This window comes from Vombatus ursinus, unplaced genomic scaffold (assembly GCF_900497805.2).
Source record: "Vombatus ursinus unplaced genomic scaffold, bare-nosed wombat genome assembly UNPS02009573.1, whole genome shotgun sequence".
Lineage (NCBI taxonomy): Eukaryota > Metazoa > Chordata > Mammalia > Diprotodontia > Vombatidae > Vombatus > Vombatus ursinus.
In genome coordinates this window covers 10,102,397-10,115,751 of record NW_020949351.1, presented here as the reverse complement: position 1 = coordinate 10,115,751, position 13,355 = coordinate 10,102,397, and the positions used below count along the sequence as shown (strand labels likewise).

Genomic DNA, 13,355 nt, shown 5'->3' with positions numbered 1-13,355 from the left:
AAGTGCCCAGTTTAGTACTAGAATGAACAAAACTTACCAATTTATGTATTAATGGCAACAAATACTAAACACGCCAGTTATATATGCAACATTTAAATGTATACTTGTTATGAATTTAAACTGAGAAAAATGAATTTGTTAATATCTGAGTTCACATATCTATATGTACTACAAGATAAGAATAAATCAATACATTAGATCTCCTTTTAAAAATAGTATGTGGAGGCAGTAGTGCTTAATTTTATTCTCTTTTCTTCATAAGAAGGAATATGTACTTGTCACTTTGTGCAATAATTGTCAAATAACAAATGGGATATGTGTAATGCACTAAGAAAAATAGTAAGCAGAGGCAATGCAAGCACAGCCCTTCTCATTATGCTCAGAGCTGGCAGAGGAAGCTGCTCTAAATCAGAACAGCTGCTTGAGGCTTCTTTTACATCTGATGGTGATTCATTTCCCCTAATTCCTGAAAAACTTTCAGACTTAAATACTTCCTGAATTTATTCATATTTAAATATATTTATTTATATTATAAATTATTTGAGGCAACATCCCTCTCCTTTTCTGCTGCCTTCCCACATAAAATGGTTTCTCATGTGTCCTATTAACAAATTAACAAATGTTAAGTGAATTAGAATCCCACAATTTATTCTATAAGCATACCCTTTGCTCTACTCACTTAATTCATCAGTATCTATTACACAGCTCATGGTTAATGGAATCTCATTGTCATGAGGAAATACATAATTTCACAATTTAATAGATCACAAGTGGCAGTTTACTCTAAATCATATCTGAAAAAAGAATGCAACACGCCTGACAAGTGGTCACCTAATCATTGCTTTAAGACTGCCAGTGGGGAGAGTCCATACCTCTATAGGCAGAAAAATCATTTTACTTTTAGATAGTGCTAATGATTTGGAAGCTTTTTTTTCTCACTTCAAGCTTTAATATGCTTCTTCACAACTTCTACCTATTGCTCCTACTACTATCCTCTTGCCCCCCCCACAAAAAAAAAGGAACGGGAAAACAAGTCTAATTTGTTTTCCATGTACATCTCTTCGAACATGTTAAAACTATTATCCTCCACACTCTATAGTCTTCTGTTCTCTAAGCAAAGCATCTCCAGTACCAACTCATCAATATATTCCATGAACTAAAAACCCTTCACCATTTTACTCTTCTCTCCATAACATTGCAGTTTATCAATGTTACTCTCTTGTTCAGTCATTTCAGTCATGTCTGACTCTCTGTGACCCCATTTGGGGTTTTCTTGGTGAAGATACTGGAGTAGTTTGCCATTTCCTTCTCCAGCTGACTTTACAGATGAGGAAATGAGGCAAACAATTAAGTGACTTGCCGTAGGTCACACAGCTAGTAAGTGTCTGAGGCCAGATTTAAACTCAATAAAATGAGTCTTCCTGACTCTCGGCCCAGAACTATGCTACCTAGCTGTCCTCTATTGTTACTCTAGAATGCGATAAATTATCTTATATTCTCAACATTATACAGAATACTATTACTGAATAGGATGGTATAATGTAAACCAAAAAAGCTGAGCACAAACAGTAGTAATTCTGATCTTAATTCCATTAGATTCACATGCACACATGCGTACTTGCTACCCCTTCCATGTCATACCTATTACCTTTATCTTCCCTAGAGTCCCATTGAACAGCTTCAAGTTTAGAAGTGACATTGCACATTTTTCGAGATGCTGAAGTACCTTTTCAGATAGAGGATTAAACAGAGATAAAAGAAAGTGATATATAATGACCACTTAATGAAGCAACCTACAATTACTTCTGGCCTTCTCATTCCATAGGCTTATTCTGAACACTGTTTATATAGTTTTCCCCTACTCTACCCATAATTGCCACTGCAGAGAAATGGAAGGGGGCCATACAGTACTAAGGGGAATTTTGCATTTTTTTTTGTTTAAGCTTTGTAGGTCATTACATTATGTTATTTTAATTAGGCTAAATGTAAAATATCTATGTAGCTTTTTAATATAATAAAAACTAAATTATGTTTAAACTTATTATAAAAGGAAAATACTTGAATGACCATTAAAAGATGAGAATATTCTATGACAGTTGCCCCTTACCTTCTTGCTTATATCTTCTTTGATAGAAACCTGTGTTTTTCCCAAATTGATTCTAGGAGGACCATATTCCTTGAAAGCCACTGGAAACTGAGCTCCCTGTAGACAGGAGCCTTCTACAAGACCAGGCTTTTCCTTCCAGATGACTTCAGCATCCAATGTCTCCTTTTCATTTAGTGAGCCTTGTTTCTTTTTGAGGGCACTCAATTCCTTCATTGCCATCTCTAACTTTATTCTGAGCTGTCGTCCTTCCTCCCTGGCTTTATTCCTTTCTATTCGGACTTTGCTCCATTTCTCTCTCCAGTTGGCGGTACAATCTGACCACCAGCGCATGGTCTTTTCCATCTGGGCAGCTCTGGCCTTGACTTCTTCAAGTTCTTGAACTCGAAGCTCCTCACAGATATCCCAGTCATTGCTGCTGTAGGCGTGAGCATAGAAGTTCTGGGCACTATGTGAATGCAGGCCTTCAGGTGGTAAGTAAGAATTACAGGGGTCACAGAGTGGTGAGGCAGGTGCTACTGGTCCACAAGGTGATCTCAGTGAAGATTGCTGGAGCTTAAAAATTTGTGTTTCTTCAATTAACTTGTGGATGGACTCGAAATTCATTTTTTCACTGCTTAAGGCCTTTAAAAGAGAGAATAACATTAGTACACATTTAGTCTAGTGGCTATGATATCCAGATTTATTTGGCAAAAAGTAAAATATAATAACATCACATGTAACACCAGGGACATTTTTCACTGGGTAAAATAAGGAAATGCAGATTTTTTTATGGATTTAATACTTATGCCCTCCCCCAAAGAAATTCATCCAAATTAAACATATTTAAAAACCAAGTAGGAAGGAATGCTATCTTAATTGTTATGGCATGCAACTAGTTCAGTATCCCCCTGCCTGGAATATATTTTATCTCCTTTATTCTCTTTAGTACTAAGTTTCCTTCAAGGGCTGAATCCAAACCTCTCTGCTTCATAAATGAAGTCTTTCCCAGTATCCTCTGCACATGTGATCTTTTCCACCATGGAAATTATATACTTCTTAGGAATTCTATTATTCATTTTGCACTTATCTATTAGACCTTGAAATGTCATTTTTTGCTTTAGGTATATTTTTGAGGAAGCCCTGACTGTTTATGAAGTAAGTCTAACCAATATTAAACATACAACCTAAGGAAGAGATCAAAAAAGCCTCAAAACCCCCTTAACTAATAATCGTTTGATTTGTTAGTTCAATGAAGAGACATAGAAGTTAAAGGAATCACCAACTTAAAGTATAATATAGAATTAGATTTGGGAAGAACCTTAGAGATCATATAATCTAAACTTTTCATTTACAGATAAGGAATTTGAAGCCCATAGAGGTTTTGACTTAGCCAAGGTTATATGGCTAGTAATTTTAACCCAGTTCCACTGACTCCAAATACATTTAGTTTGGAGCTTCAGTTTTCTTCATCTGTAAAATAGGACTAATAATTCTTGTAACTGCCTGCCTCCCAGGGTTACTGGGAGAAAGAACATCTTTAAAGTTTGTTAGCCAGGTGGGTTCTGAGTTGCGTGATTTGGTAAAGAGAATGGCTGGATCCCCAGGAGCTGGGAAGCCTGGCTTCTCTCTCCTGGCTCTGTAGGCCCTGGGTTAAGCCTCATTTCTGTGCTCCCTGCCCAGAGTTATTTAGCTGTGGAAAGCTAGGCCCATTCACCTCTTGACATCTCTCCACTGTACCACACTGCCTTGAATAAAAACTAGTTTTAAAAAAAACGTTTTGAAAGAGGGTGACAGGAGACAGTTATCAGTATTATCTCATAAAATAGAAAATTAAAAAGCAGAAGACAGACATAGATACATACATAGATCAATAGATAGATAAATAGAGGTGTAGATATAGATTATATGGGTAATGATATAGGTGATATAGAAAGATATTGATATGGATTTCATATATATATGTATATATGTGTGTGTGTGTGTATGTGTGCGTGTATACTCTATGTTTTGATCCAATTTCATTTCATAGTCTGGACATTAAGAATCACTTATGCACTTGATTTTTCCACTGTGGATAGCTGACTAGAACTAGCTTTTTAGTGATAATGGATCTCATTTAAGAGGGTCTGCAATGTTCTAAAACATAGGGAAATTAGGATAATATGATCTGGAACCAGAATTATCTGGAGAATCTCATGACTTATAGGAAATCCCTCTTTAATTCAGACTTTCACGATGGTATCAAATACATTTTACAAGTAAGATTCTTTGTATTGTCTCACTTTGATATTAACAATCAGAGGATTATTGAGCAAAGTTATTTCTTTTATGACATCTTTCAAGGAATTTTGCGTCATGTTGACATAAAAATAAGAAATGTATATATATATATATATATATGATTTTATTTTGTATGATTTTATGATTTTATTGATGTAGGAAACTCTTGGTGAGGAAACTCCCTTTACCAATGCTAATCAGCATCCGTGTTGCAATTTATAATATTGGAGAATTTCCTAGGATTCTGAGAAACCACCTTTGCAGAGTCACATATGTGTCAGAATATGTATCGAAGACAAAACTTGTACACAAGTCCTTGGGGTTTTGAGGTCAGTTCTCTATCTATTATGTCACAATACTTTTATTAATACTATCTAGAATTGTGTCAAAAAGAGAAGTCAATCTCACTGGTCTGTAGTTTAAAGAATCTGTAAAGTCCTTTCCAGTGTTAACCTTCCATAAATCTATGAATATATTCTAGTGGCATAAAATAGCTAATATTCCTTCTTAAATAGCTAACTTATCATCTAGCAGAGAATCTTAGAAGAATCTTCAGTGTATAGAATACTATATTAGAAATAGTTCCAGGACAGCCACACAACCCTCACTAGCTGTGTGACTCTGGGCAAGTAACTTATCCCCAGTTGCCTCACCAAAAAAAAAAAAAAAATAAGAAAAGAAAAAAAAGGAAAAAAAAGAAATAGTTCCCTCCTTTCAAGTACAGGAGGAAATGGACAAACAAAACTGCTGGTCTCCAATAAACTGAAGAAATATTCAACCAGTGCTGTCCTCCATGAATACATAGCAGTCCAACGTTCATTTGAGGTTGCAAGGGAATTTGAAACTGGTATGGCACAATGAATCTACAGGATCTTACTTCTTCAAATTAATTTCCATTTCTTTTCATTTCTTATGCTATTTGCTCTAAATTCAATTGTTCTAATTTGAGTTCCTCTTCTTTTCATAGTTAATAAAAAGAGCTATGAGAGGGGAGAAGCAGTGTACTAGTAGTGGTTAAGGAGCTTTCCAGTGTTAATACTAGTTTTTCAATTCTCTTTGCTAATAAGTTCCAAAGATATATAACGAATCTAACATTCATTCTTCCGATATCTGTCTACACCTCTCCTGCAGTTATTTCCTTGTTACCTATAGATTTGTATGTACCTAGTAGAATTTTTTTTTTATGTTGCATTATAATTGGAGAAACAAAATGAATACAACATGGACTTCTGGGTTTATTTACTAGCAAAATCAGACAGATACACTAGATAACATTTTATTGTCAACCATCTAATCAAATGACAATTTCTACATATACTCTATATATACACCTTTGCTCTCATTTTTGTATTCATTTCATTATGTTTCACATCACAAATATCTTTTCTATAACCAATCCATTTTTTCCACTGAGTGAAATTCTAACAGTTCTGATTCCCTTGCCAGGTTAGCTTCAATTTAATGAAACAGAGCCTATCTGATGTAAGATGAATATCACTTCCAGTTGTTGAAAACTCACATTTTAGCAAGTGAGCTGGACCTTCATTCACCCCTGAGTACAATGAGATGGACTTGTGGTTGCAATCCTTTTGTTAGCCTTGGTATATATCCAATTAGATTTGAATAGCTTTTGATTTTCAGTTATTCTTCCATTCATTTGCTGTAATTTGGGGGTGATTTGTATTGTAGATTACAAATTTCTATATCCATATATTAACCATGACCAATACCCATATTAAAAAACAAATAGACAGAAAAACACTCTAGTAGAGGACAAATGAATATCACTTGCCTATGTAGAAGAGTATATAACACCTATTAAGGGATCTTCTTTTGGTAAGACATCTGATATGTGGCAATCATTTTTATGAGGGCATTAAACAAATTTATCAACTCTATACTTTAAAATTAACCAGTATCATAAATTTGCAACATATTATAAAATATCTCATTAACTTTTATTCCATTGATGATTTGCAGACACTGTAATTGAATACTGGTACATTAGGATTTTGCCTACCAATTAGCTTTATACTTTTCACAGCTGACTAAATAAGAAATGAGTTGGTTCTCATCATTCAGTACTTGGACTCACATCATTTCTCCTACTCTAAATATTTTGCACTAAAAGGGTAAAATGGATCTCATTTAATTATCTAATCTATCACAACAGGATACTTGCCTTATTAAATATTGATTGAAACTCATTTATTTAAGAATTATATTTCTCTCCTGCATAATTAATATGACTAAGCTCTTTACATGAATATAAACATTTTATTAACAGTATATGTTTATGGTAGTACAAATCCTTAAATGAAAGAGAGTCTATCAGAGAGCAAATCAGAGAGCAATCTACTCTTGTTGCTTTTTAGTGATGGTACATTTACTTTTTAGGATCCTCACAAAGCTAAATTTAAATGCAACATATACACTATATGTGTATGTATATATGTACATATGTACATTTGAAATATATATATATATATTGTATATGTGTATATATGTGTAAGTATATACAGAGAAAAAGTTGGAAGAAGGGAGAGAAAAAAAGATTGTGGCATAATATATAAAAAATCAAAGTGAGGAAGAACTGAGTCCTGACTCTGATATATACTGGTTATGTACCATGGACAAATCATTTAATCTTTCAGTTGCCCAGGCTATTAAGACCACAAATTGCAGAGTAGTTTCAGATCTGCAATGGTAGAGGGACTCCCCTACCCTGATGAAATCACAGGTCTAGAATCTCCAAAATGATTGCAATAATTGTAATAATTTTCTCACTGAAAAGAATGAAATTAACAATAATACTTTAAAAAATATGACAGATAAAGACAGAGTACATATTATCCCCATCATCCTATCTGCTGGTGGGGTCCTGAAGATGTTTTCATTGAGTCTACAGGGAGTGGGCATATATTCCATTAATTTTATTCAGTTACAGAAAGCAGAAATGTTATCCTTCCATTCAATAGTCCACAGAACATTAAATGTTAAACAATAATAAAAGGATAGTGATTTATCCCTAAACCATTTCTATCTCAACTCTATTAAAAATGTGAGGTGCTAACAAAAACGCAATTATATAACACTGGAGATTTACCAAGCATTTTCATCAAAGCAACATTTATAAGTAAGTCATGCTATTATTGCTACTCTTTTTACTGATAAGAACAACTGAGAGTCAGATAGTTTGCATGGCTTGCACATAGTTATGCAGCTAGAAAGGTAAGTTCTAAAATCTGAAAAAGTAAAGTCTTCTGATTCTAAGTCTAGTATATTTTCTACTTGACAACTGAATTTCTGGAAAGGAGTTATTTTAGTATTAATATTAAGAAATATTGATGATGTTTAATGGGAGATATAAAAAAGGTAAGAAGTTTTAATCTAATTATGTTTATAACAAATTTTAAAAATATATATCAGTTTTCACCAAAACTCATGTTTACCATCAGCACAAACACAGTAGAAATATGATCATTACCATGTCGTGCCCACTTAGAGTCAAACATCAGTTGTGCAAATAAAAAATCTCTGCCTCTGCCCCTAGGAATGTAGAAGTATAAATAACCAGGGTAGGTCCTTTGATAGCCACTATCCTTCAATAAAATGAGTGAAAAACCATATCTAACAACTTATCCCTACCGAGGACTCTACCCTGTTATTGGGATTTCATGTGGCCTCTCTGAGACTTTAAGTTCAATCTGGTAACCAGAACAAGACTATCTATTCATTGTCCCTGAGGAGACATGTCAGTCACTGCAATTAGCTTCAGTGGAACTAACCAGCATATGTGAAGCTTGAACCACAGGCAACTATCTTAGATCTAGCCTCACTTAATATAGAAAAATGTAGGGTTTTCCCCAGTGCCCACGACAAAGTTCATTTTCAGAATATCATAATTCTTTGTTAGTCATTATCAAACAATATCTTAGATGGTTTCTGGGAAAAATGTTTTTGTAATAAAATTAATGAGCTTCAAATAGTTTGTCATATGATGAATGCTAGAATTGGAGTCAGGAAAATTGGGTTTGAATACAACTCTAACGTTTATTATCTTGGAAAAATCACCTTCTCTGAAACTCATTTTCTTTATCTGAAATTTAGGGATAGTGATTACTGTAGTATTGACCTTACAGGAATGTTGGAGAATAAAATAAGATAACATTTGTATAGTGTTTTGCAAGCCTTAAACTTCTATCTAAATATCAGCCATTATTATCATATACTTTCCGTTGAAGTATTTGTTAGAAATCCAACAAAGAACAAATTATCTACAAAAAAATAGGACTAAAGGACTCCAAATTAGATTCCAAATAACAAAGTTGTTCCCTCACTTTTATACATAAGCATGTGGCACAAAAAGCTCTATAAGTCTTTGGTAGAATACTGATCATTTAGCAAGATCTGCTAAAAGCAAAGGACTGTGTGCAACCATCTCCCTATGTGAATTACCTCATTTAAAACTAAAACCTTTTATTACTCTGGGGAATTAAACTGGTGAAGGACAACATATCTGCCAGTCAGGTTGAGTAGTAGAGCTGAAAAGTCTGTTCATTTAATAACAGAGCCATTTTAATGCATATTCTCCAAAGAATACATGGATAACTTATCAACTCTTGACATTTAATGGTGTTGGGTTTCCCAAAAATCTTAGTGTAGTTTTCAATATCAATAACTTCAGAAGTATAAATTCAACAAACTTACAAAGATGATATTTTAAAGACTAATAATTTAATTTTAAAATACTGATGTTTGCAAAATTCAAAATAACAACCCTTTTGTGCTATATGTCATGTTGGTTGATTTTTAAATTTAAAAAATTTTTGAAAGTGATTGAAAGGATTTATTTTGCAATCTTAGATTTAAGATAATTAAAAGAATAAGATTTTAATGCATACATGACAATTTTGATGTAGCCTTACAAGGAAAAATCTAGGTGACTAAGATCAAGTGAAGCAAGATCCAGTTCATTACTCTGAGAGAGTATCATCCAAAAAGTGTTGAACATATAATGCATAATGACAAGGTGCACCATCTTGTTAAAATTATAAGTTTACTATTCAAAATTCTTATATTAAATAAGTATAAAAGAAATAAGTACTAAACAAGTATAAAAGAAATATAAATAATTTGACTTTGAAATATTTTACATGCATTTATGTTTCTGAAGTTATTAAGACTTTAAAATACACTAAGACTTTTGGAGCACCCTATGTTACAAAAACAAAGTATACTTTTGACTTTATTTGATGGTAAATTTGTATAATTTTCCTATTATAGTAAATAATTATAACACCTCAAACATAGTAGAAGCAAAGACAAACCTAAGTGTTTTATGAAAATTAATTCAGAATGTTCAGTTTTATAGGAATTTGATTTGTTGGTACAGGTTGTTTAAACTTATTGGAAATAAGTATTTAAAATTAAATTTTACTGATAGATGCTTTTTTGCCACCTGTGTTTCCTAATGTACTTTTCCTCCTCTCCCCCTTGCCTTATAACAAAGAATAAAAAGGAGGGAAAGGGGATGCATATTTTTAAATGAAATCTTTTCATTTTTCAAAACCATGAACACTTTTTGAGAAATATGGTAATTGTGATTTTAAATAAATTCTAAATGTAAGTAAAACTATAATTTAAATGAAAATAAAATATCACTTGGATATTTTATAGCATTAATGGGAAAGTGCCAGACTCCAAGTAATAAGAAAGAACAGACTCATAGTATTTTAAAGAGTATTATATTTGCCAATTCTATATATCAACGGAATGGAATGAAACTTGTGTGTGTGTGTGTGTGTGTGTGTGTGTAACTCCTTTTTGTGAATTTTGGATTTGCAACAGAATGTGGAATGAAGATTTTTAAGATTTTACAAAATTAAGTACAGGAACTAAGCACGTGTGAAAATATCAGCTTTATGTCAGAGAGCAAAGGGCAACAATTAAATAAAATGAAAGTCATACTTGTGGAATTAGGAAAGAAAAAGGGATAGGAAAAATGTAGGAGCAGATTATCATTTCTTGTAGCTTGAATCCTCAATAAAACATAGGATCACAGCAAAGGCTAGTATTCATGATTGGCTTTTTTATATTCGTGACATGGTAGAGGGTTTTTATTATAATACATAAGGCTAAGCTAAGAGATTGTCTCTTCCCCATGTGTTCCATATAACTACAAAGAAATACACAGATACATTCACATAATTGATATGATATTTGATTGTTCAATGTCATATTTTATTATCTAATTCCTTTCATTATTTTCTGATTATAAGCTTCTTGAAGACAAAGGTTACATCAGGGTCCTTATCTACAAGTTTCCAACAAAGTGTTTTACACTTAGAAGTTCTTCACAAAAACTTCTTAATAAAGAACTTCAAACTTTTCATTAATTCAATAGTTCCTTCACTTAGTATTAATGGCTACCACAATGAGAAGAGGACCCTAGTTAAAGAAAAAAAAAAGGTCTTACTGAAAAATGTTAAAATTTTCTTTATATTAGGTAGATTTATGAATAAGTTTCAAGGAATCAACAGAAAATATGGCCTCCCATTTCAACAAGTAAATTATATCTATTACATTTAGGAATTATATGTTTTGCCCATCAGGAATAAAAGGTTCTTGAACACCTATTATAACTTTATTTATTTATTTGTTTATGTTTGCTTGTTTTTAGTTTTCAACATTCACTTCCATAAGATTTTGGGTTCTAAATTTTCTTCTCCTCCTTCCCCAATACAGCATGCAATCTATTATAGGCTAAATATGCAGTCATATTAAACATTTTCATATTAGTCATGTTGTAAAGAAGAATTAGAACAAATGGGAGAAACCACAAAAAGGAAGAAACAAAAAAAAAGAGTGCAAATAGTATGCTTCAATCTGCATTCAAACTACATAGTTCTTTTTCTGGATGTGGATAGCATTTTCCATCTTGAGTCTTTTGGAGTTGTCTTAGATCCTTGTACTACTAAAAAGAGCTAAGTCTATCAAAGTTAGTCATCGTATAATGTGGCTGTTACTGTTTACAATGTTGTCCTGGTTCTGTTCTCTTCATTTAGCATCAGTTCATGTAAGTCTTTCCAGGTGTTTCTGAAATCTGCCTGCTCTTCATTTCTTATGGAACAATAGTATTCCATTACATTCATATACCATAACTTCTTCAGCCATTCGCCAATTGATGGGCATCCCCTCAACTTCCAATTCTTGGCCACCACAAAAAGAGCTACTATAAATAATTTTGTATATGTAGGTCTTTTTCCCTTTTTATTATCTGTTTGGGATCTCTTTGGAATACAGACCTAGACATGGTATTGCTGGGTCAAAGGGTATGCACAGTTTTATAGCCCTTTGGGTATAGTTCCAAATTTCTCTTTAGAATGGTTGGATCAGTTCACAACTCCACCAACAATGTGTTACTGCTCCAATTTTCCTACCTCTTCTCCAACATTTATCATTTTCCTGTTTTATCATGTTAGCCAATCTGATATGTGAAACAGTTAAGTTCTTATAGGCCAGAACTAGGAAGCAATCAAACTAACCTTGTCTGGAACATGAATAGAGAAATGAAGAAATATCCAAAGGCAATGATCTGCTTTAAAAGGGATCTATGCATCATCCTTGATGGACCTTTGGAGAAAAAGTCCTGTTTTCTGGCAAGCTGATCATTATGAATCCTTTATAGTGGTTTGCCTGCCAAGTACAGATTTTATTTCAGTGAATTTAGAGTTTTTATGGATATAACAGAATTTATGCTATTCAGTTTGTGTGGTTCTCAGGATGTCAAACAAGTTCAAGAGGATTCTGTGGCAAAAAAATATTTTCTTGAATTTTTGTATTCTAAGCACGTATTTTAAGACATAAGAGTATTTCAATTCTTGGATTATGAAAAGATAAGCTTATTTCCGCCAACATATTTAAAAGAAAAATAAAGAAATAGCAACACAAGCAAGAACGTTACAGTTGTATTTTCCTACGCACAAGAAAACTTGTCCCATGCTGAACTTATGTTCTTCAAAAGTTTATACACAACCAAAGATTTCAGTGATACTGTGTCACAAGGCACTTCAAACTTTGCATAAAATATCACCCAAAGCAATAGAGCCAAATCAATGAGCCATATTATTTCCTTGTAAATCCAAGCCAAAATTGAGATGAAAATGAGCTGCAAGAATCAGAGGGCCTCAATTTGGAAATTATTTGCACACAAGGATTTTTTTTTCCTCTCTCAAAGTGACTACCAGGAAGATAGTCAAAATGCAACATAGTACTTTATTAGAAAGGCAGAAGGCTTGAGGTGAGAATATAACTTATTTGATGCGTAATAAGAAGAGAAAAGAGAATAGGACAGTACAGAACAGGACAGGACAGGAGAAGACAGAAGACAAGAGAAGGAGAGGGAAGGGGACGGAACACAGGGGATGGGGATAGGAGGAGAAAAAAGAGAAGAGGGAAGAGAAAGGAAGGGAGAAGTAGAGAAAAAGAGGGGAGTAGAGAGAAGAAAGGGGAGAGAAGGAGAAAGGAGGGAAAAGTGGGAAGAAAAGTGGAAAAAAAAGAAGGTAAGGAAGAAGAAATGGGAGGGAAGGGAAGAAGAGAAAAATAAACTTTCAACAAATTAATTTTAAATCCTAGCTGGAATCATGTTTTTCACCAGCACCAACAACCCAGCCAACCCATACAAATTAGTCTTGAGGAATGTCTTTTGGTGACAAAGGAAAATATTCACAGGTCTAGCTTTAGGAAAAAGGAAAGGCTTTTGAATGTCAGTTTTGTCCAAATAGTTTTTCACACACATTCTATGGAATGTACAAAGCTGCCAACCTCCTGCACGTTAGCTGACTAGCAGGGTTTTCTCACACTTAAAAAGTAAAGTGGTTTGGAAAAGTTTAGAGAGCATAATCCAAATGATTGTCAGATTTGTTTTTGCACAGCAGTTATAAAATACTGCAGAATCTAAACAAAAATTACTCCCAAATCTATTTTT

The 13,355-nt window shown here is 33.3% G+C and overlaps 1 protein-coding gene across 1 annotated transcript in view; it reads right to left on the bottom strand.

The window, feature by feature from the left end:
* The window catches only part of CCDC102B (coiled-coil domain containing 102B), a 787,870-nt gene that overhangs the window by 687,214 nt on the left and 87,301 nt on the right, over window positions 1-13,355 (bottom strand). The window contains exon 2 of the mRNA XM_027852419.1: window positions 2,108-2,728. Coding sequence (XP_027708220.1) covers window positions 2,108-2,710 — 603 coding nt within the window. The 5' untranslated portion in view covers window positions 2,711-2,728. The remainder of the gene's footprint in view (window positions 1-2,107; window positions 2,729-13,355) is intronic.